The 24,687-nt window shown below is 42.1% G+C and overlaps 1 protein-coding gene across 2 annotated transcripts in view; it reads left to right on the top strand.

Moving 5' to 3' along the window:
• Window positions 1-24,687, top strand: part of LOC115123705 (sorting nexin-17-like) — a 90,370-nt gene that overhangs the window by 28,390 nt on the left and 37,293 nt on the right. For both annotated transcript variants that reach the window (XM_065008565.1, XM_065008564.1), the window contains exons 2-6: window positions 2,593-2,667; window positions 8,542-8,659; window positions 14,659-14,723; window positions 17,054-17,164; window positions 18,627-18,717. In XM_065008565.1, the coding sequence (XP_064864637.1) occupies window positions 2,593-2,667; window positions 8,542-8,659; window positions 14,659-14,723; window positions 17,054-17,164; window positions 18,627-18,717 (460 nt within the window). The remainder of the gene's footprint in view (window positions 1-2,592; window positions 2,668-8,541; window positions 8,660-14,658; window positions 14,724-17,053; window positions 17,165-18,626; window positions 18,718-24,687) is intronic.

The following is a 24,687-nucleotide window of genomic DNA, read 5'->3' as shown; positions in this document are numbered from 1 at the left end:
TGACTCTATACTGTGCAATGTGTTCCCAGAGCAACACTTAATGACTCTATACTGTGCAATGTGTTCCCAGAGCAGAGCAACACATCTATACTGTGTCCAAAATGGCACCCTATTCCACATACAGGATAGTACACGCCCTGCTATAATTAAGTAGTGCACTATATAGGGAATAGGGCTCTGGTCTAAAGTGGGGCACTATATAGGGAATAGGGCTCTGGTCTAAAGTGGGGCACTATATAGGGAATAGGGCTCTGGTCTAAAGTGGTGCACTATATAGTGAATAGGGCTCTGGTCTAAAGTAGTGCACTATATAGGGAATAGGGCTCTGGTCTAAAGTAGTGCACTATATAGGGAATAGGGCTCTGGTCAAAATTAGTGTACTTATAGGGCTCTGGTCTAAAGTGGTGCACTATATAGATATTATTGGTCACATGGTTAGTAGATGTTAATGGTCACATATACATGGTTAGCAGATGTTATTGGTCACATACACATGGTTAGCAGATGTTATTGGTCACATACACATGGTTAGCAGATGTTATTGGTCACATACACATGGTTAGCAGATGTTATTGGTCACATACACATGGTTAGCAGATGTTATTGGTCACATGGTTAGTAGATGTTATTGGTCACATGGTTAGCAGGTGTTATTGGTCACATACACATGGTTAGCAGATGTTATTGGTCACATACACATGGTTAGTAGATGTTATTGGTCACATGGTTAGCAGATGTTAATGGTCACATACACATGGTTAGCAGATGTTATTGGTCACATACACATGGTTAGCAGATGTTATTGGTCACATACACATGGTTAGCAGATGTTAATGGTCACATGGTTAGCAGATGTTAATGGTCACATGGTTAGCAGATGTTAATGGTCACATGGTTAGCAGATGTTAATGGTCACATGGTTAGTAGATGTTAATGGTCACATGGTTAGCAGATGTTATTGGTTACATGGTTAGCAGATGTTATTGGTGACATATACACATGGTTAGCAGATGTTAATGGTCACATGGTTAGTAGATGTTAATGGTCACATGGTTAGCAGATGTTAATGGTCACATGGTTAGCAGATGTTAATGGTCACATGGTTAGCAGATGTTATTGGTCACATGGTTAGCAGATGTTATTGGTCACATGGTTAGCAGATGTTAATGGTCACATGGTTAGCAGATGTTATTGGTCACATGGTTAGCAGATGTTAATGGTCACATGGTTAGCAGATGTTATTGGTCACATACACATGGTTAGCAGATGTTAATGGTCACATGGACATGGTTAGCAGATGTTAATGGTCACATGGACATGGTTAGCAGATGTTAATGGTCACATGGTTAGCAGATGTTAATGGTCACATGGTTAGCAGATGTTATTGGTCACATGGTTAGCAGATGTTAATGGTCACATGGTTAGCAGATGTTAATGGTCACATGGTTAGCAGATGTTAATGGTCACATGGTTAGCAGATGTTAATGGTCACATGGTTAGCAGATGTTAATGGTCACATGGTTAGCAGATGTTAATGGTCACATGGTTAGCAGATGTTAATGGTCACATGGTTAGCAGATGTTAATGGTCACATGGTTAGCAGATGTTAATGGTCACATGGTTAGCAGATGTTAATGCTTGTGCTTCTAGTTCCGACAGTGCAGTAATATCTAACAATTCAACAACTACCTAATACACACAAATCTAAAGGGGTGAATGAGAATATGTACATATGAGTATATGGATGAGCGATAGCTGAGCGGCATAGGCAAGATACAATAGATGGTATAAAATACAGTATTATACATATGAGATGAGTAATGTAAGATATGTAAAACATTTAAAGTGGCATTGTTTTAAAGTGACTAGTTTGTTAGTGTCCAGTGGTTGGGTCTCCATTTAGGCAGCAGCCTCTCTGAGTTAGTGATGGCTGTTTAACAGTCTGATGGCCTTGAGGTAGAAGCTGTTTAACAGTCTGATGGCCTTGAGATAGAAGCTGTTTATCAGTTCAGATAGAAGCCTTAACTGATGGCCTTGAGATAGAAGCTTAGTGATGGAGATAGAAGCTGTTTAACAGTCTGAGGGCCTTGAGATAGAAGCTGTTTAACAGTTGTTCTTCTTCAGTGTCTCGGTCCCAGCTTTGATGCCTCTGTAATAGGGTGCCATTTCGGGAAGCTCCGTAGTTTCCGTGATGAAAATTGAAGACCGTGTGAGCCGAGTAGCACTAAATAACAATAATAAATAATAATAATAATAAAAACCCTTTTAGACAGACCTTACAGTGTGTTGCAAAATAAAATATAATCTGGTTTTTAGAGCCCAAGTCATACAGTCTGTTTTCCCATCTCCCGTTCACATGCCGTTTTATTTGAACAAATCCATTGAATATAGGCTACACCCTCGCAAAATACTTCATTCTTAATTTATTTTTAGGCAGGTCCTAATAAGACTAATTTTAAAATGTATTTTCAAAAATGAATAGAATGACGTTGATTTTGTAATTATCTTACTGCTCTGTGAAGCATATATATATATATAGAGAGAGAGAGAGAGAAATGCTCAGTAAAGAATCTGTTCTCATCTCTTCTACAGGCATTCAACATCCATGTGAATAGCGTTCTGCACTGTCAGGTACGCTATAGCCAGCTGCTCGGCCTACACCAACAGGTAAGACGGCAACATACATGCATTGCATTCAGAAAGTATTCAGACCCCTTGACTTAAAAACAAATATATATCTACGTTATACTAAAATGTATTAAAAACATATTTCTCCTCAATCTACACAATACCCTTAGTGACAAAGCAAAAAACAGATTTGTAGAACTTTTTGCACAAAAACATATAAGTATTCAGACCCTTTACTCAGTACTTTGTTGAAGCTCCTTTGGTAGCGATTACAGCCTCCAGTCTTCTTGGGTATGACGCTACAAGCTTGGCACACCTGTATTTGGGGAGTTTCTCCCATTCTTCTCTGCAGATCCTCTCAAGCTCTGTCAGGATGGATGGGGAGCATCACTGCACAGCTATTTTCAGGTCTCTCCAGAGATGTTTGATCGGGTTCAAGTCCGGGCTCTGGCTGGGCCACTCAAGGACATTCAGAAACTTGTCCCGAAGCCACTCCTGTGTTGTCTTGGCTGTGTGCTTAGGGTCGTTGTCCTGTTGGAAGGTGAACTGTCACCCCAGTCTGAGGTCCTGAGTGCTCTGGAGCAGGTTTTTATCAAGGGTCTCTGTATTTTGCGCCATTCATCTTTGACTTGATCCTGACTAGTCTCCCAGTCCCTGCCGCTGAAAAACATCCCCACACCATAATGCTGCCACCACCATGCTTCACCGTAGGGATGCTGTCACCACCATGCTTCACCGTAGGGATGGTGCCAGGTTTCCTCCAGAAGTGACGCTTAGCATTCAGGCCAAAGATTTCAATCTTGATTTCATCAGACCAGAGTCTTGCTTCTCATGGTCGGAGAGTCTTTAGGTGCCTTTTGGAAAACTCCAAGCGTGCTGTCTTGTGCCTTTTACTGAGGAGTGGCTTCCGTCTGGCCACTCTACCATAAAGGTCTGATTTGTGGGTTGCTGCAGAGATGGGAGAACCTTCCAGAAGGACAACCATCTCCACAGAGGAACTCTAGAGCTCTGTCAGAGGGACCATTGGGTTCTTGGCCACCTCCCTGACCAAAGCCGTTCTCCCCCGATTGCTTAGTTTGGCCAGGTGGCCAGCTCTAGGAAGAGTCTTGGTTGTTCCAAAACTTAATCAATTTAAGAATGATGGATGCCACTGTGTTCTTGGCGACCTTCAATACTGTGGAAATGTTTTAGTACCCTTCCCCAGATCTGTGCCTCAACACAATCCTGTCTCAGAGCTCTTTGCACAATTCCTTCCACCTCATGGCTTGGTTTTTGCTCTGACATGCACTGTCAACTGTGGGACCTTATATAGACAGGTGTGTGCCTTTCCAAATTTTATTTTTTTATTTCACCTTTATTTAACCAGGTAGGCTAGTTGAGAACAAGTTTGCAACTGCGACCTGGCCAAGATAAAGCATAGCAGTGTGAACAGACAACAACACAGAGTTACACATGGAGTAAACAATTAACAAGTCAATAACACAGTAGAAAAAAAAAGAGAGTCTATATACATTGTGTGCAAAAGGCATGAGGAGGTAGGCGAATAATTACAATTTTGCAGATTAACACTGGAGTGATAAATGATCAGATGATCATGTACAGGTAGAGATATTGGTGTGCAAAAGAGCAGAAAAGTAAATAAATAAAAACAGTATGGGGATGAGGTAGGTAAAATTGGGTGGGGTATTTACCGATAGACTATGTACAGCTGCAGCGATCGGTTAGCTGCTCAGATAGCAGATGTTTGAAGTTGGTGAGGGAGATAAAAGTCTCCAACTTCAGCGATTGTTGCAGTTCGTTCCAGTCACAGGCAGCAGAGTACTGGAACGAAAGGCGGCCAAATGAGGTGTTGGTTTTAGGGATGATCAGTGAGATACACCTGCTGGAGCGCGTCATTTCCAATCAATTGAATTTACCACAGGTGGACTCCAATCAAGTTGTTGAAACATCTCAAGGATGATCAATGGAAACAGGATGCACCTGAGTGCAATTTTGAGTCTCATAGCAAAGGGTTTGAATACTTTTGTAAATAAGGTATTTGGTTGTTTAAAAATAAATACATTTGCAAACATTTCTAAAAACCCTGTTCTCTTTGTCATTATGGGGTTTTGTGATGTCATTATGGGGTATTGTGATGTCATTATGGGGTATTGTGATGTCATTATGGGGTATTGTGATGTCATTATGGGCTATTGTGATGTCATTATGGGCTATTGTGATGTCATTATGGGGTATTGTGATGTCATTATGGAGTATTGTGATGTCATTATGGGGTATTGCGTGTAGATTGCTGAGGAAATTGTTTTATGTAATCCATTTTAGAATAAGGCTGTAAAGTAACAAAATGTGGAACAAGTCTGAATACTTTCTGAAGGCGTTATGTGCAGCTTCAAAACAAATTGGTGATCAGGAATATGAGCTGTTTACTTTGCTCACCAGCAGAATCAAGCAACAATTACTAGCATAGAACCTACTGGTCTTTTGGTACGTCAACATTGCTTGAAATTGACACATTAGCTTTATGAAGCTTACATTTTGATTTACCCAGTTTATGATAATTATTACATTATCAACATGTGTTTTAGACTCGACCTGTTCTACTGGGGACTCGACTCGACCTGTTCTACTGGGGACTCGACTCGAGACTCGACCTGTTCTACTGGGGACTCGACTCGAGACTCGACCTGTTCTACTGGGGACTCGACTCGAGACTCAGACCGTGTGACTTGAATAACAGTGACTTCTGTGTCTATGCCAGCCCTTATAGTTTACCCAGCTTCATCTGTAGTGTAGTCACGGTGCAGTAACTGTAAACCCATGAACACAAACTCCTTCCTCAGGGAATGTTCTTACAGGTGCTGGCGAAACTACTGGAAGTGGATGTTAAATGGAGTGTTATTGGTAGTGACAGCTGAGCAGAAAGCCCGTGGGACTTTGTAGCTTCATCTACATTTTTAGAGGGACAATAATTATATTCCACTGTGTAGGAGAGAGGTTGTATCTAATAGCATTCTGGTTGTATTCCACTGTGTAGGAGAGAGGTTGTGTCCCTAATAGCATTCTGGTTGTATTCCACTGTGTAGGAGAGAGGTTGTATCCCTAATAGCATTCTGGTTGTATTCCACTGTGTAGGAGAGAGGTTTTAACCCTAATAGCATTCTGGTTGTATTCCACTGTGTAGGAGAGAGGTTGTATCTAATAGCATTCTGGTTGTATTCCACTGTGTAGGAGAGAGGTTGTAGCCCGAATAGCATTCTGGTTGTATTCCACTGTGTAGGAGAGAGGTTGTAGCCCGAATAGCATTCTGGTTGTATTCCACTGTGTTGGAGAGAGGTTGTAGCCCGAATAGCATTCTGGTTGTATTCCACTGTGTAGGAGAGAGGTTGTAGCCCGAATAGCATTCTGGTTGTATTCCACTGTGTAGGAGAGAGGTTGTAGCCCGAATAGCATTCTGGTTGTATTCCACTGTGTAGGAGAGAGGTTGTATCTAATAGCATTCTGGTTGTATTCCACTGTGTAGGAGAGAGGTTGTATCTAATAGCATTCTGGTTGTATTCCACTGTGTAGGAGAGAGGTTGTAGCCCGAATAGCATTCTGGTTGTATTCCACTGTGTAGGAGAGAGGTTGTATCTAATAGCATTCTGGTTGTATTCCACTGTGTAGGAGAGAGGTTGTAGCCCTAATAGCATTCTGGTTGTATTCCACCTTGTAGGAGAGAGGTTGTAGCCCTAATAGCATTCTGGTTGTAGTCCACCTTGTAGGAGAGAGGTTGTAGCCCTAATAGCATTCTGGTTGTATTCCACTGTGTAGGAGAGAGGTTGTAGGGACCTATAGGGTAGTAGTGCACTACTTTAGACCAGGGCCTATAGGGTAGTAGTGCACTACTTTAGACCAGGGCCTATAGGGTAGTAGTGCACTACTTTAGACCAGGACCTATAGGGTAGTAGTGCACTACTTTAGACCAGGGTCTATAGGGTTGTAGTGCACTACTTTAGACAAGGGTATATAGGGTAGTAGTGCACTACTTTAGACCAGGGCCTACAGGAGTAGTAGTGCACTACTTTAGACCAGAGCCTATAGGAGTAGTAGTGCACTACGTTAGACCAGAGCCTATAGGAGTAGTAGTGCACTACGTTAGACCAGGATCTATAGGGTAGTAGTGCACTACGTTAGACCAGGATCTATAGGGTAGTAGTGCACTACGTTAGACCAGAGCCTATAGGAGTAGTAGTGCACTACTTTAGACCAGAGCCTATAGGGTAGTAGTGCACTATTTTAGAACATGGTCTATAGGGTAGTAGTGCACTACTTTAGACCAGGGCCTATAGGAGTAGTAGTGCACTACTTTAGACCAGGACCTATAGGAGTAGTAGTGCACTACTTTAGACCAGGACCTATAGGGTAGTAGTGCACTAGGACCCATAGGTCTCTGGTTAAAAGTAGATAACCGGCTGCCATTTGGGACACAGTCTATATGTTGTCTTTTAAAAACAGGTCTGAATTAAAACACCAGTTGGTTCTTGAGGGTCCGAGAGGCTTTAGTTGAAACATCTTGTTTATAGCCTGAGATCGTCTGATGATAAAGTCCCTGAGTTCAACAGGAATGAGTTAAATCAACTCGGCCTGGCTAGACAGTAGAAACCAGTCGTCTGCTGTCTGGATGTGTCTGGATGTGTTTTACATGGAAACTATCTACCGAACTGACTGGGTTTGAAATAAACCTGTGATTCATCCTCAGACTGCTCATAAATTACACCACGTTTTCCAACGAGCTTCAGATGAGGGAACCACTTGTGTATCCATGTTTTCTGGCTTAACTTTGGCCTGGGGGAACCATTGTATATCCATGTTTTCTAGCTTAACTTTGTCCTGGGGGAACGGTTTTGTGTCCATGTTTTCCTCTCAACCCATTACTCCTATTATAAAGACTGAATAAAATGTTTAGAATGTCACTTTTTTTTAAGTAACCAACAATTGAAAAATATTGTAGCAGGCACCACATTGTTCCCATGCTCTTTCTTTATCTTGGGACTGAAATCTGGGTCCAGCGATTGTCAAGCCAAACCTTTTGAGGAGGTGTTGAAGTTGTTACATTACCCTCAGCCTTTTTGGGAGAGCTTTTCCACACACTCCTCTATACCAAGTCCCTCACGTGGATACACCTCTCCAATGGCCTCACGAGGCGACATCCCACTTCAGACACCAGTGTAGCGAAATTGGGGGCAGCCCCAGCCGGGACTCAAACAAAATAATTGAAGCTGTTCTGGCTCATGGTGGCCCAACAACCTATTAAGACACTTTATGTTGGTGTTTTGTTTATTCTGGCAGTTTCCTTTTATTCTGGCAGTTTCCTTTTATTCTGGCAGTTTCCTTTTATTCTGGCAGTTTCCTTTTATTCTGGCAGTTATCTGTAGCAGCAGGCTACACGGAGAATGGAACAGCTGGATGTGGGAAACGTCTTGAGTCGCACAAAACAGAAACAGTTCGGAAATGACAATGTCGCCATGTGTACAACATCTAGAAACCTGTGCTACTATACTGAGAGCTTTGCCGTTTCTAAACGGACGTATTTGGGTGTTTTTTGGGGGGGGAATCTTTGTTAATGTTTTTTTCAGGGCCCCCGTAGTACACAACGAGGATGAGGAAGCGATTTGCTGTTTCTCAAAAAAAAAAGTGAAATCACATAAAAGGAGTCTGGACCCTTTTTATAACATGACATTAAAAAACAAAAATATAGATTTGGTTGCAAAAACAACAACTTCTCCTTAAAGTTTTCTACAATATGATCTGTATCAGAGTAGTTCAAAACTATTATTATGATTAATATAACATGCTCAATACTTTTCGGACTAGTCCTCTTTCTTCCCATTTGGTTTCAGACCTTGAACTTGTATGTTTTTAATTTCCTCCCAGATAAAGAAAGAATATGGGAACAACGTGGTACCCGCTTTCCCCCCAAAGAAGATCTTCACGCTGACGCCGGCCGAGGTGGAGCAGAGACGAGAACAGCTGGAGAAATACATGCAAGCTGGTGAGATCACGTTTTCCACTTCCTGTATTTGAGTTTAGGGGTCAACTCCATTTCATTTAAGTTCCAATTCACTTAACTCAGAAGATGATTTAAAATTCCAATTCCAGTATTGTTCAGAGAAAAGTGATTTTATTTTCTACAAGGATGTTTAAATTCTCATTCTAATCTAATTTAACTCGACTAAGTTGAACTAGAAGCGACCTCCATTTTTCCCATGGGGAGGAGGGTCAATAAGGGGCAGTATGGTAGAACAGGCAGTATAGTAGAACAGGCAGTAGCCGGCTCAATAAGGGGCAGTATGGTAGAACAGGCAGTAGCCGGCTCAATAAGGGGCAGTATGGTAGAACAGGCAGTATAGTAGAACAGGCAGTAGCCGGCTCAATAAGGGGCAGTATGGTAGAACAGGCAGTAGCCGGCTCAATAAGGGGAAGTATAGTAGAACAGGCAGTAGCCGGCTCAATAAGGGGCAGTATGGTAGAACAGGCAGTAGCCGGCTCAATAAGGGGCAGTATAGTAGAACAGGCAGTAGCCGGCTCAATAAGGGGCAGTATGGTAGAACAGGCAGTAGCCGGCTCAATAAGGGGCAGTATGGTAGAACAGGCAGTAGCCAGCTCAATAAGGGGCAGTATGGTAGAACAGGCAGTAGCCGACTCATGATCTACTGTCCTTAGTAACCTCAATGACCAATCCAAGTAGCAGAATACCTTGTTGGCCTCTGGAGGCCTCTGGAGGCTGCTAGCTAAATATGCCAACGAGCGCAAACGAAAGTAAACTAATTACAAAGACCGGCAATCCAGCTCATAAAGATATACAGTGGCAAGAAAAAGTATGAACCCTTCGGAATGACCTGGATTTCTGCATAAATTAGTCAAACAATTTGATCTGATCTTCATCTATGTCACAGCAATAGACAGTCTGCTTAAAACTAATAACACACAAACAATGATATGTTTTCATGTCTTTATTGAACACACCGTGTAAACATTCACAGTGCAGGGTGGGAAAAGTGAAATGTGAACTCTTGGATTTAGTAACTGGCTGATGCTTCTTTGGCAGCAATAACCTCAACCAAATGTTTTCTGTTGCGAGTCAGACCTGCACAATGGTCAGGAGGAATTTTGGACCATTCATCTTTACAAAACCGTTTCAGTTCAGCAATATTCTTAGGAGGTCTGCTTTGAACCTCTCTCTCGAGGTCACGCCACAGCATTTTAAATCGGGTCGAGGTCAGGACTCTGACTGGACCACGTTAGAAGGCGTATTTTCTTCTGTTGAAGACATTCTGTTGCTTTAGTTCTGTGTTTTGGGTCGTTGTCCTATTGCATCACCCAACTTCTGTTGAGCTTCAATTGGCCGACAGATAGCCTTACATTCTCCTGTAAAATGTCTTGTTAAACTTGGGAATTCATTTTTTTTCGTCAATGACAGCAAGCTGTCCAGGCCCTGAGGCAGCAAAGCAGCCCCAAACCATGATGCTCCCTCCTCCATACTTTACAGTTGGGATGAGGTTTTGATGTTGGTGTGCTGTGACTTTTTTTTTCTCCACACATAGTGTTGTGTGTTCCTTCCAAACAACTCAACTGTAGTTTCATCTGTCCACAGAATATTTTGCCAGAAACGCTGTGGAACATCCAGGTGCACTTTTGTAAACTTTAGACGTGCAGCAATGTTTTTTTTTGGGCAGCAGTGACTTCTTCCGTGGTGTCTTCCCATGAACACCGTTTAGTGTTTTACGTATCGTAGACTCGTCAACAGAGATGTTAGCATTTTCCAGAGATTTATGTAAGTCTATAGCTGACAACAGCCTTGGTTTCTCAAATGACTGCATCGCCTGGTTCACCAACTACTTACTTCTCTGATAGAGTTCAGTGGGTTCAATTCTCGGGCCGACTATTTTCTCTGTATACATCAATGATGACGCTCTTGCTGCTGGTGATTCTCTGATCCACCTCTTATGCAGACGACACCATTCCGTATACATCTGGCCCTTCTTTGGACACTGTGTTAATAACCTCTTGGCGCACCGATCCTTTTAGCGGTATCATTTTCGTCAACATCCGGTGAATTGCAGAGCGCCAAATTCAAATTAAATTACAAAAAATATTTAATTTTCATGAAATCACAAGTGCAATATAGCAAAACACAGTTTAGCTTGTTAATCCACCTGTTGTGTCAGATTTCAAAAAGGCTTTACAGTGAAAGCAAACCATGCGATTAGCAGACAAAACATTACAAACAGCTAGCAGCAAATTAGATTGGTCACGAAAGTCAGAAAAGCAATAAAATTATTCGCTTTCCTTTGATCTTATGTTTGCACTCACAAGACTCCCAGTTACACAATAAATGTTAGTTTTGTTCGATAAAGATTCTCTTTATATCTGAAAACCTCCATTTTGGTTGGCACTTTGTTTTTTTAATTTTTTATATCCACAGGCTCGTGCAGGACCATGACGGGCAGACGAAAATTCAAAATAGTATCTGTAAAGTTCGTAGAAACATGTCAAATGTTTTTTTATAATCAATCATCAGGTTGTTTATACAATAAATAATCAATAAAATTTCAACTGGACGGTAGCTTTTAACAAATTTTCCGTGGCCTCCAACTGCTCTTAAACGCTAGTAAAACTAAATGCTTGCTTTTCAACCGTTCGCTGCCCGCACCCGCCCGCCCGACTAGCATCACTACTCTGGACAGTTCTGACTTAGAATATGTGGACAACTACAAATACCTAGGTGTCTGGCTAGACTGTAAACTATCCTTCCAGACTCATATTAAACATCTCCAATCCAAAATTAAATCTAGAATTGGCTTTCTATTCTGCAACAAAGCCTCCTTCTCTCACACCGCAAAACTGACTATCCTGTCCTCAACTTCGGCGATGTCATTTACAAAATACCTGGTTCTTCTTAACCTCATTGAGTATTCTGCACTGTGCTCTTGCAGTCACCTTTGCAGGACGGTTAATCCTAGGGAGAGTAGCAACAGCGCTGAACTTTCTCAATTTATAGACAATTTGTCTTACCGCGGACTGATGAACATAAAGGCTTTTAGAGATATACTTTTGAAACCCTTTCCAGCTTTATGCAAGTCAACAATAAACGTAGGTCTTCCGAGATCTCTTTTGTTCGAGGCATGGTTCACATCAGGCAATGCTTCTTGTGAATAGCAAACTCAAATTTTGTGAGTTTTTTTTTATTTTTATAGGGCAGGGCATTGTTGTGACTAAAATGAAGATCAGATCAAATTTGATGACTAATTATTTTCAGACATCCAGGTAATTCCAAAGGGTTCACATACTTTTTCTTGCCACTGTACATACAGTGCACTCATGGCTTTGGTTTGTGCTCTGACATGCACTGTCAACTGTGGGACCTTATAGACAGGTTTGTGCCTTTCCAAATCCTGTGCAATCAATTGAATTGACCAGAGGTGGACTCCAATCAAGTTGTAAAACATCTCAAGTGATGATTAATGGAAACAGGATGCGCCTTCAAAGCTTAATTTCGAGTCTCATAGCAAAGGTCTGTATACTTATGTAAATAAGGTATTGCCGTTTTTTAATTTTTAACACCTTTGTAAAAATGTCAAACTGTTTTCACTTTGTCATTATGAGGTACTGTGATGTCATTATGAGGTATTGTGATGTCATTATGAGGTATTGTGATGTCATTATGAGGTATTGTGATGTCATTATGAGGTACTGTGATGTCATTATGAGGTATTGTGATGTCATTATGAGGTATTGTGATGTCATTATGGGGTATTGTGTGTAGATTGATGAGGATAATGTTTTATTTAATCCATTTTAGAATAAGGCTGTAATGTAACAAAATGTGGGAAAAGAGAAGGGGTCTGAATACTCTGCTTATAGATAGGTAGGAGCTAGCGAATGTAATGTTTGGTGATGTTGGACATTGTACAAGAGAACGTGAATCAGAGACATTGTGCAAGTGAACTAAGTTTTGACACGTGCTCGTCTGGCGCGTGCTCGTCTGTCGTCTGGCGCGTGCTCGTCTGGCGCGTGCTCGTCTGGCGCGTGCTCGTCTGGCGCGTGCTCGTCTGGCGCGTGCTCGTCTGATGGAAGAACAGTTCTTTCTCCGGTTGTGCTATTTACAAACAAACACGTGACTGTCTCAACTGTTTCTGGGGAACTACAGTAAGCTTCATAATGTGCCCGGTCAAATAAAGAACTTGATCTGGTTCAACGGTAAGAAAAGAAAAAAACATACCTCATGACTATTTCCAAATAGCCCGGTATACAGTATAACACCTAACACAGGCACACACTGAGCACGATTGCAGTTGAGGCTAAGGCCTCTTGATAAACCTGGAACCAGATATCTGTTCTCTTCAGATCCATTCATAATGTTATCAGGACTAAATGGAAAGTCTGATCCATTTTGTTTTGATCTAATATGCAGCCAGAGATGTGGACCAGCCATTTTGTTTTGATCTGATATGCAGCCAGAGATGTGGACCAACCATTTTGTTTTGATCTAATATGCAGCCAGAGATGTGGACCAACCATTTTGTTTTGATCTAATATGCAGCCAGAGATGTGGACCAACCATTTTGTTTTGATCTAATATGCAGCCAGAGATGTGGACCAACCATTTTGTTTTGATCTAATATGCAGCCAGAGATGTGGACCAGCCATTTTGTTTTGATCTGATATGCAGCCAGAGATGTGGACCAACCATTTTGTTTTGATCTAATATGCAGCCAGAGATGTGGACCAACCATTTTGTTTTGATCTAATATGCAGCCAGAGATGTGGACCAACCATTTTGTTTTGATCTAATATGCAGCCAGAGATGTGGACCAACCATTTTGTTTTGATCTAATATGCAGCCAGAGATGTGGACCAACCATTTTGTTTTGATCTAATATGCAGCCAGAGATGTGGACCAACCATTTTGTTTTGATCTAATATGCAGCCAGAGATGTGGACCAACCATTTTGTTTTTATCTAATATGCAGCCAGAGATGTGGACCAGCCATTTTGTTTTGATCTGATATGCAGCCAGAGATGTGGACCAGCGTTTCAATTCTCACTCAGTTTGGTCCTTGTCAGGAACATTTTATAGTTTCTTTGGCAAGATGTCTTTGTCAGCTAATTCCTTAGCCTACCATCCCATTGGACCAGTAACCTATGTGCCCCCACCAAACCAAGCATCCGCTTTGGCCAGACACTTCACCAAGCAGGTCAAGGGTGAACTGAGGCCATACACACACTGACACGCATGCGCGCGCACACACTGACACGCACACAGAGACCAACACACAGAAAGAGAAGAACTGAGTGAAATTTAGCTGGCAGCAGTGTTAAGCATTTGTTTTAATCTTCTGAAAGTTACCACAGAACAAACTGAGCCTTGTTGAGGCATATCATAGTCTGTAAGCACACACACACACACACACACACACAGAGTCTTCCTGGCTGACCGACCGCTTGCTGGGAGGATGGTACATAATGGGTTTTAACACGGTTATGGCAAAAATCTACCGCCTCAAAATACAATCTGTTCTCCCTCGTCCCCGAACGCTGTGTGTGTGAGAGACGTGGGCCAGAACTCAGTCCACCACAGGAATTATGTCTCTCTCTCTCTCTCTCTGTCTGTCTTTGTCCTTTTAAGGGCACTTCTAATTGAGTGTACACTCTATTTAGGGGTCAGTATTGCATCACCGTCCCACATACTGTGGCTTCCATTGCGCCGTACAATACAATCAACCTTAGCTTTGTAAATGGACGACAGGAAAATAAACCACTGTAGAGATTGCCTGGTTTAGTCAATTAAACCACTGTAGAGATTGCCTGGATGTCAGGTTGAATTGTCTCCTGCTCTTTGATGATTTACAGATAGTTGAAGCCACGTCCGAAGACTTTCTCGGCTTATTGTAGATATAACCTTTTACTACAGATTGATGAGTTACAAATATAAGTGTTGATGTGGCCCTCTAATATCTCTCTCTCTCGTCTTCTCTCTCTCCACCACAGTGCGACAGGACCCCATGCTCGGAACCAGTGAGATGTTCAACAGCTTTCTAAGGAAAGCCCAGCAGGTTGGTAGTGGAGCTAGCTAGGCATGTCTTTCCAGCCTGGCTGTGTAATTGTTGTGTAGCTAGGCATGTCTTTCCAGGCTGGCTGTGTAATTGTTGTGTAGCTAGGCATGTCTTTCCAGGCTGGCTGTGTAATTGTTGTGTAGCTAGGCATGCCTTTCCAGGCTGGCTGTGTAATTGTTGTGTAGCTAGGCATGCCTTTCCAGCCTGGCTGTGTAATTGTTGTGTAGCTAGGCATGTCTTTCCAGCCTGTGTTTTGTTCTACATAGGCTTTCTCATCCGGAGGTGTGTGTGTGTGTGTGTGTGTGTCCTGTTCTACGTAGAATGTGTCTCATCAGGAGGTGTGTGTTTCCTGTTCTACGTAGAATGTGTCCCATCCGGAGGTGTGTGTGTGTGTGTGTGTGTCCTGTTCTACGTAGAATGTGTCTCATCAGGAGGTGTGGCGTGTGTTGTGTGTGTGTGTCAGTCCTGTTCAGTGTGTGTCTCATCAGGAGGTGTGTGTGTGTGTGTGTGTGTGTGTGTGTGTGTGTCCTGTTCTACGTAGAATGTGTCTCATCAGGAGGTGTGGCGTGTGTTGTGTGGGTGTGTCAGTCCTGTTCAGCGTAGAATGTGTCTCATCAGGAGGTGTGTGTGTGTGTGTGTGTGTGTGTGTGTGTGTGTCCTGTTCTACGTAGAATGTGTCTCATCAGGAGGTGTGGCGTGTGTTGTGTGGGTGTGTCAGTCCTGTTCAGCGTAGAATGTGTCTCATCAGGAGGTGTGTGTGTGTGTGTCCTGTTCTACGTAGAATGTGTCTCATCAGGAGGTGTGGCGTGTGTTGTGCGGGTGTGTCAGTCCTGTTCAGCGTAGAATGTGTCTCATCAGGAGGTGTGTGTGTGTGTGTTGTGCATCAGTTGTTCTATATCGGCCGACTCCTCAGCAAGCTGCTTCTCTGTGATTCAGTGTGTTGTGTCTCTGCTCCTGTGAGCCAGGAGACTGACTCAGTAATGGCTTCAGTTTTGGTAATGCGTTCAGCCATGGCGGGACTTTGAGGTTGATGAGTGGGACTTTAGTAATGAACTGAAATGTCACACCAGAGAGGAAGAGGTAAAGTGAGAGGGATAACTGGACCCAAAATCGGTCTTGTCTAGCAGGTGGCTATAAAAAAAATATATATATTTTTTTTTGCTTGCTTACCAAGCCACAAGTGTTTGTACAGAGGTAAATGAGAGAGTTGAATTTTAACAAAAAAATGTGACTTATTTCCTCTGGGGAGTTTGATCTAACAGAACAGGGTCCAATAGGAGACCCAGTAGTAAACCTGTCATTGTCCAATAGGAGACCTAGTAGTAAACCTGTCATTGTCCAATAGGAGATCTAGTAGTAAACCTGTCATTGTCCAATAGGATACCTAGTAGTAAACCTGTCATTGTCCAATAGGAGACCCAGCAGTAAACCTGTCATTGTCCAATAGCAGACCCAGCAGTAAACCTGTCATTGTCCAATAGGAGACCCAGTAGTAAACCTGTCATTGTCCAATAGGAGACCCAGTAGTAAACCTGTCATTGTCCAATAGGAGACCCAGTAGTAAACCTGTCATTGTCCAATAGCAGACCCAGCAGTAAACCTGTCATTGTCCAATAGGAGACCCAGTAGTAAACCTGTCATTGTCCAATAGGAGACCCAGTAGTAAACCTGTCATTGTCCAATAGGAGACCCAGTAGTAAACCTGTCATTGTCCAATAGGAGACCCAGTAGTAAACCTGTCATTGTCCAATAGGAGACCCAGTAGTAAACCTGTCATTGTCCAATAGGAGACCCAGTAGTAAACCTGTCATTGTCAATAGGAGACCCAGTAGTAAACCTGTCATTGTCCAATAGGAGACCTGTCATTGTCCAATAGGAGACCCAGTAGTAAACCTGTCATTGTCCAATAGGAGACCCAGTAATAGGAGACCCGGTAAACCTGTCATTGTCCAATAGGAGACCCGGTAGTAAACCTGTCATTGTCCAATAGGAGACCCGGTAGTAAACCTGTCATTGTCCAATAGGAGACCCAGTAGTAAACCTGTCATTGTCCAATAGGAGACCCAGTAGTAAACCTGTCATTGTCCAATAGGAGACCCGGTAGTAAACCTGTCATTGTCCAATAGGAGACCCGGTAGTAAACCTGTCATTGTCCAATAGGAGACCCGGTAGTAAACCTGTCATTGTCCAATAGGAGACCCGGTAGTAAACCTGTCATTGTCCAATAGGAGACCCAGTAGTAAACCTGTCATTGTCCAATAGGAGACCCAGTAGTAAACCTGTCATTGTCCAATAGGAGACCCGGTAGTAAACCTGTCATTGTCCAATAGGAGACCCAGCAGATTCCAACAGAAGAGGTACCTCTGGAGATCTACCTGTCTAAGAGGCAGAAGGTCACGGTCAACATCCTGACCTCTGACCAGACAGAGGATGTCCTCGAGGTAAGCTGTATGTGTGTTTGCCAGCCGGGACACATGCTGATTTAAAACGCTTTTCATTTTTCGATTCAGTTTTATTATCGTGGAAATGATGAATGATAATAATTGATCTATAAATTCACAACACTAATGTTCAGTCGGTGTCCTACAGGGAATATCCGTGTTAGGAAACCTGTAGGGAGAGGGATTATTGAAAGTACAGAATGTTTGTCAGAACCAGAGAATGTTTGCCTGCAACAGAGCACCAGAGAATGTTTGCCTGCAACAGAGCACCAGAGAATGTTTGCCTGCAACAGAGCACCAGAGAATGTTTGCCAGCAACAGAGCACCAGAGAATGTTTGCCAGCAACAGAGAACCAGAGAATGTTTGCCTGCAACAGAGAACCAGAGAATGTTTGCCTACACCAGAGAACCAGAGAATGTTTGCCAGCACCAGAGAATGTTTGCCAGCACCAGAGAACCAGAGAATGTTTGCCAGCACCAGATAATGTTTGCCAGCTCCAGAGAATGTTTGCCAGCTCCAGAGAACCAGAGAATGTTTGCCAGCACCAGAGAACCAGAGAATGTTTGCCAGCTCCAGAGAACCAGATAATGTTTGCCAGCACCAGAGAATGTTTGCCAGAGAATGCTTGTTTGCCAGCACCAGAGAACCAGAGAACCAGAGAATGTTTGCCAGCACCAGAGAACCAGATAATGTTTGCCAGCACCAGAGAATGTTTGCCAGCTCCAGAGAACCAGAGAATGTTTGCCAGCACCAGAGAATGTTTGCCAGCACCAGAGAATGTTTGCCAGCTCCAGAGAACCAGAGAATGTTTGCCAGCACCAGAGAATGTTTGCCAGCACCAGAGAATGTTTGCCAGCACCAGAGAACCAGAGAATGTTTGCCAGCACCAGAGAACCAGAGAATGTTTGCCAGCTCCAGAGAACCAGATAATGTTTGCCAGCACCAGAGAACCAGAGAATGCTTGCCAGCACCAGAGAACCAGAGAATGTTTGCCAGCACCAGAGAACCAGATAATGTTTGCCAGCACCAGAGAATGTTTGCCAGCACCAGAGATCCAGATAATGTTTGCCAGAACCAGAGAATGTTTGCCAGCAACAGAGAACCAGAGAATGTTTGCCAGCAACAGAGAATCCATCCACTATTAACACTAGTTGACCCATAAGTGAATGCAGTACATTCTCTCAGATAGAAAGATAGAAGTTGTAACGCCATACAAACAGCTGCTTTTTGTTCTTGTAACTACGACAACTGTAAACTAGTCTGGTGTTCTTCATAAACTGATCATAGGACCATAGACCTCTCTCTCTGGGATATTTCAATAGGTTCAAGGCTGTATAACTGTCAGTGGATAAAATAATGTTTTAGTTTTATATGTGTCAGAGGAAATAGGAGTTGTGGATTCATTCAACCACAGAAAAAGATGACCGAAGATGATCTTTCTGTCTGTCTTCTGATTTGCAGGCTGTTGCGTCGAAGCTGGACCTTCCAGACGACCTTGCTGGTTACTTCAGTCTCTTCCTGGTTCGGGAAGGAGTGGACGTTGGCTTAACGTGTAAGCACTGACTTTTAACCTTCGACCCCTAACCCTAACCATCCCATAACCATATAGAGGACAGTTGGGAATGAAATATATTGATCATTTCTTAGTCATCATATAAGATGAATATTGTTTTGACAGACCACTCGATGGAGATGTTTTGACAGACCGCTCGATGGAGATGTTTTGACAGACCGCTCGATGGAGATGTTTTGACAGACCGCTCGATGGAGATGTTTTGACAGACCGCTCGATGGACTTGTTTTGACAGACCGCTGGATGGAGATGTTTTGACAGACCGCTCGATGGAGATGTTTTGACAGACCGCTCGATGGAGATGTTTTGACAGACCACTCGATGGAGATGTTTTGACAGACATGAGGACTTGTTTTGACAGAATGAGGCCAAACCAATATATCATGACCTTGAATGCTCCTTAGCCAATCAGCCTGAACTATCAGTCCTATAAAATCATCACATGATGTCCTTGAATTGACATCCTGTTGTTGACGGTATCTCTAGTGACTCCTGTTGTTGACGGTATCTCTAGTGACTCCTGTTGTTGACGGTATCTCTAGTGACTCCTGTTGTTGACGGTCTCTCTAGTGTCTCCTGTTGTTGACGGTCTCTCTAGGGTCTCCTGTTGTTGACGGTCTCTCTAGTGTCTCCTGTTGTTGACGGTCTCTCTAGTGACTCCTGTTGTTGACGGTCTCACTAGTGTCTCCTGTTGTTGACGGTCTCACTAGTGTCTCCTGTTGTTGACGGTCTCTCTAGTGTCTCCTGTTGTTGACGGTCTCTCTAGTTGACGGTCTCTCTAGTGTCTCCTGTTGTTGACGGTCTCTCTAAGTCTCCTGTTGTTGACGGTCTCTCTAGTGTCTCCTCTTGATGACGGTCTCCTGTTGTTGACGGTCTCTCTAGTGTCTCCTCTTGATGACATTCTCCTGTTGTTGACGGTCTCTCTAATGTCTCCTGTTGTTGATGGTCTCTCTAGTGTCTCCTGTTGTTGACGGTCTCTCTAGTGTCTCCTGTTGATGACGGTCTCTCTAGTGTCTCCTGTTGTTGACAGTCTCTCTAGGGTCTCCTCTTGATGACATTCTCCTGTTGTTGACGGTCTCTCTAGTGTCTCCTGTTGTTGATGGTCTCTCTAGTGTCTCCTGTTGATGACGGTCTCTCTAGTGTCTTCTGTTGTTGACGGTCTGTCTAGTGTCTCCTGTTGATGACGGTCTCTCTGTCTCCTGTTGATGACGGTCTTTCTAGTGTCTCCTGTTGATGACGGTCTCTCTGTCTCCTGTTGATGACGGTCTCTCTGTCTCCTGTTGATGACGGTCTCTCTGTCTCCTGTTGATGACGGTCTCTCTGTCTCCTGTTGTTGACTCATTTTGAAAACTTTCTTTAAAAGTTCACCGGAAAGATCCAGTCAGACATCTTTGTTGTTTCCTCTTTTTATTGTTGACTAGATACTGTAAGCTGTTGACTATATACTGAAGCTGTTGACTAGATACTGTAAGCTGTTGACTAGATACTGTAAGCTGTTGACTAGAAGCTGTTGACTAGAAGCTGTTGACTAGATACTGTAAGCTGTTGACTAGAAGCTGTTGACTAGATACTGTAAGCTGTTGACTAGATACTGTAACTAGATACTGTTGACTAGATACTGTAAGCTGTTGACTAGATACTGTAAGCTGTTGACTAGAAGCTGTTGACTAGATACTGTAAGCTGTTGACTAGATACTAGATACTGTAAGCTGTTGACTAGAAGCTGTTGACTAGATACTGTAAGTTGACTAGAAGCTGTTGACTAGATACTGTAAGCTGTTGACTAGAACTGCTGTTGACTAGATACTGTAAGCTGTTGACTAGATACTGTAAGCTGTTGACTAGAAGCTGTTGACTAGATACTGTAAGCTGTTGACTAGAAGCTGTTGACTAGATACTGTAAGCTGTTGACTAGATACTGTAAGCTGTTGACTAGATACTGTAAAGCTGTTGACTAGATACTGTAAGCTGTTGACTAGAAGCTGTTGACTAGATACTGTAAGCTGTTGACTAGATACTGTAAGCTGTTGACTAGAAGCTACTGATACTGTAAGCTGTTTGACTAGATAGCTGTTGACTAGATACTGTAAGCTGTTGACTAGATGTTGACTAGATACTGTAAGCTGTTGACTAGAAGCTGTTGACTAGATACTGTAAGCTGTTGACTAGAAGCTGTTGACTAGATACTGTAAGCTGTTGACTATATACTGTTGAAGAAGCTGTTGACTAGATACTGTAAGCTGTTGACTATATACTGTTGACTAACTGTAAGCTGTTGACTAGAAGCTGTTGACTAGATACTGTAAACTGTTGACTATATACTGTAAACTGTTGACTAGATACTGTAAGCTGTTGACTAGATACTGTAAACTGTTGACTATATACTGTAAACTGTTGACTATATACTGTAAACTGTTGACTAGAAGCTGTTGACTGGATACTGTAAGCTGTTGACTGGATACTGTAAGCTGTTGACTAGATACTGTAAACTGTTGACTAGAAGCTGTTGACTGGATACTGTTGACTAGATACTGTAAGATACTGTAAGCTGTTGACTGGATACTGTAAACTGTTGACTATATACTGTAAACTGTTGACTAGATACTGTAAACTGTTGACTAGAAGCTGTTGACTGGATACTGTAAGCTGTTGACTAGAAGCTGTTGACTGGATACTGTAAGCTGTTGACATGATACTGTAAGCTGTTGACTAGAAGCTGTTGACTAGAAGCTGTTGACTAGATACTGTAAGCTGTTGACTATATACTGTAAGCTGTTGACTAGATACTGTAAGCTGTTGACTAGAAGCTGTTGACTAGATACTGTAAGCTGTTGACTATATACTGTAAGCTGTTGACTAGATACTGTAAACTGTTGACTAGAAGCTGTTGACTGGATACTGTAAGCTGTTGACTAGAAGCTGTTGACTAGAAGCTGTTGACTAGATACTGTAAGCTGTTGACTAGATACTGTAAGCTGTTGACTAGATACTGTAAGCTGTTGACTAGATACTGTAAGCTGTTGACTAGAAGCTGTTGACTAGATACTGTAAGCTGTTGACTATATACTGTTGACTAGAGCTGTTGACTAGATACTGTAAGCTGTTGACTATAACTGCCTGTTCAGGGGCACTGATACCTTGTCAGCTGTTGACTAGATACTGATACTGTTGAAAGCTGTTGAAGCTGTTGACTAGATTGTAAACTGTTGACTAGATACTGTAAGCTGTTGACTAGATACTGTAAGCTGTTGACTAGAAGCTGTTGACTAGATACTGTAAGCTGTTGACTAGATACTGTAAGCTGTTGACTAGAAGCTGTTGACTAGATACTGTAAGCTGTTGACTAGAAGCTGTTGACTAGATACTGTAAGCTGTTGACTAGATACTGTAACTAGAAGCTGTTGACTAGATACTGTAAGCTGTTGACTAGATACTGTAAGCTGTTGACTAGAAGCTGTTGACTGGATACTGTAAGCTGTTGACTAGATACTGTAAACTAGAAGCTGTTGACTAGATACTGTAAGCTGTTGACTGTTGAGATACTGTAAGCTGTTGACTAGATACTGTAAGCTGTTGACTAGATACTGTAAGCTGTTGACTAGATACTGTAAGCTGTTGACTAGATACTGTAAGCTGTTGACTAGATACTGTAAGCTGTTGACTAGATACTGTAAGCTGTTGACTAGATACTAGATAAGCTGTTGACTAGATACTGTAAGCTGTTGACTAGATACTGTAAGCTGTTGACTAGATACTGTAAACTGTTGACTAGAAGCTGTTGACTAGATACTGTAAGCTGTTGACTAGATACTGTAAACTGTTGACTAGAAACTGTTGACTAGATAAGCTGTTGACTAGATACTGTAAGCTGTTGACTAGATACTGTAAGCTGTTGACTGTTGACTAGATACTGTAAGCTGTTGACTAGTTGACTAGATACTGAAGCTGTTGAAGATACTGTTGACTAGATACTGTTGACTAGCTGTTGACTAGATACTGTAAGATACTGTTGACTAGATACTGTAAGCTGTTGACTAGATACTGTAAGCTGTTGACTGAAGCTGTGACTAGATACTGTAAACTGTTGACTAGATACTGTAAGCTGTTGACTAGAAGCTGTTGACTGGATACTGTAAGCTGTTGACTAGATACTGAAGCTGTTGACTAGATACTGTAAGCTGTTGACTAGATACTGTAAGCTGTTGACTAGATGTTGACTAGTAAGAAGCTGTTGACTAGAAGCTGTTGACTAGATACTGTAAGCTGTTGACTAGATACTGTAAGCTGTTGACTAGATACTGTAAGCTGTTGACTAGAAGCTGTTGACTAGATACTGTAAGCTGTTGACTAGAACTGTAAGATACTGTAAGCTGTTGACTAGATACTGTAAGCTGTTGACTAGATACTGTAAGCTGTTGACTAGATACTGTAAGCTGTTGACTAGAAGCTGTTGACTAGATACTGTAAGCTGTTGACTAGATACTGTAAGCTGTTGACTAGATACTGTTGTTGACTAGAAGCTGTTGACTAGAACTGCTGTTGACTAGATACTGTAAACTGTTGACTAGATACTGTAAACTGTTGACTAGATACTGTAAGCTGTTGACTAGACTGATACTGTAACTAGATACTGACTAGATACTGTAAGCTGTTGACTAGATACTGTAAACTGTTGACTAGATACTGTAAACTGCTGTTTGACTAGATACTGTAAACTGTTGACTAGATACTGTAAACTGTTGACTAGAAGCTTGACTAGATACTGTAAACTGTTGACTAGATACTGTAAGCTGTTGACTAGATACTGTAAACTGTTGACTAGATACTGTAAACTGTTGACTATATACTGTAAACTGTTGACTGTTGAGATACTGTAAGCTGTTGACTAGATACTGTAAGACTGTTGACTAGATACTGTATACTAGATAAACTGTTGACTAGATACTGTAAGCTGTTGACTAGAAGCTGTTGACTAGATACTGTAAGCTGTTGACTATATACTGTAAACTGTTGACTAGATACTGTAAGCTGTTGACTAGAAGCTGTTGACTAGATACTGTAAGCTGTTGACTAGATACTGTAAGCTGTTGACTAGATACTGTAAGCTGTTGACTAGAAGCTGTTGACTAGATACTGTAAGCTGTTGACTAGAAGCTGTTGACTAGATACTGTAAGCTGTTGACTAGAAGCTGTTGACTGGATACTGTAAACTGTTGACTATATACTGTAAGCTGTTGACTAGAAGCTGTTGACTGGATACTGTAAGCTGTTGACTAGAAGCTGTTGACTGTACTGTAAGCTGTTGACTAGATACTGTAAGCTGTTGACTAGATACTGTAAGCTGTTGACTAGATACTGTAAGCTGTTGACTAGATAGAAGCTGTTGAAGATACTGTTGACTAGATACTGTTGACTAGATACTGTTGACTAGAAGTCTACTGGATACTGTTAACTGTTGACTGATACTGTAAACTGTTGACTATATACTGTAAACTGTTGACTAGATACTGTAAGCTGTTGACTAGAAGCTGTTGACTAGATACTGTAAGCTGTTGACTAGATACTGTAAGCTGTTGACTAGATACTGTAAGCTGTTGACTAGAAGCTGTTGACTAGATACTGTAAGCTGTTGACTAGAAAACTGTTGACTAGATACTGTAAGCTGTTGACTAGATAGCTGTTGACTAGATACTGTAAACTGTTGACTAGATACTGTAAGCTGTTGACTAGAAGCTGTTGACTAGATACTGTAAGCTGTTGACTAGATACTGTAAAAGCTGTTGACTAGATACTGTTGACTAGATACTGTAAGCTGTTGACTAGGACTGTAAGCTGTTGACTAGATACTGTAAGCTGTTGACTAGATACTGTAAGCTGTTGACTAGATACTGTAAGCTGTTGACTAGAAGCTGTTGACTAGATACTGTAAGCTGTTGACTAGAAGCTGTT

Source organism: Oncorhynchus nerka, linkage group LG24 (genome assembly GCF_034236695.1).
Source record: "Oncorhynchus nerka isolate Pitt River linkage group LG24, Oner_Uvic_2.0, whole genome shotgun sequence".
Lineage (NCBI taxonomy): Eukaryota > Metazoa > Chordata > Actinopteri > Salmoniformes > Salmonidae > Oncorhynchus > Oncorhynchus nerka.
The sequence above is the reverse complement of the archived record's forward strand: the minus strand, read 5'-3'. Positions and strand labels throughout refer to the sequence as shown.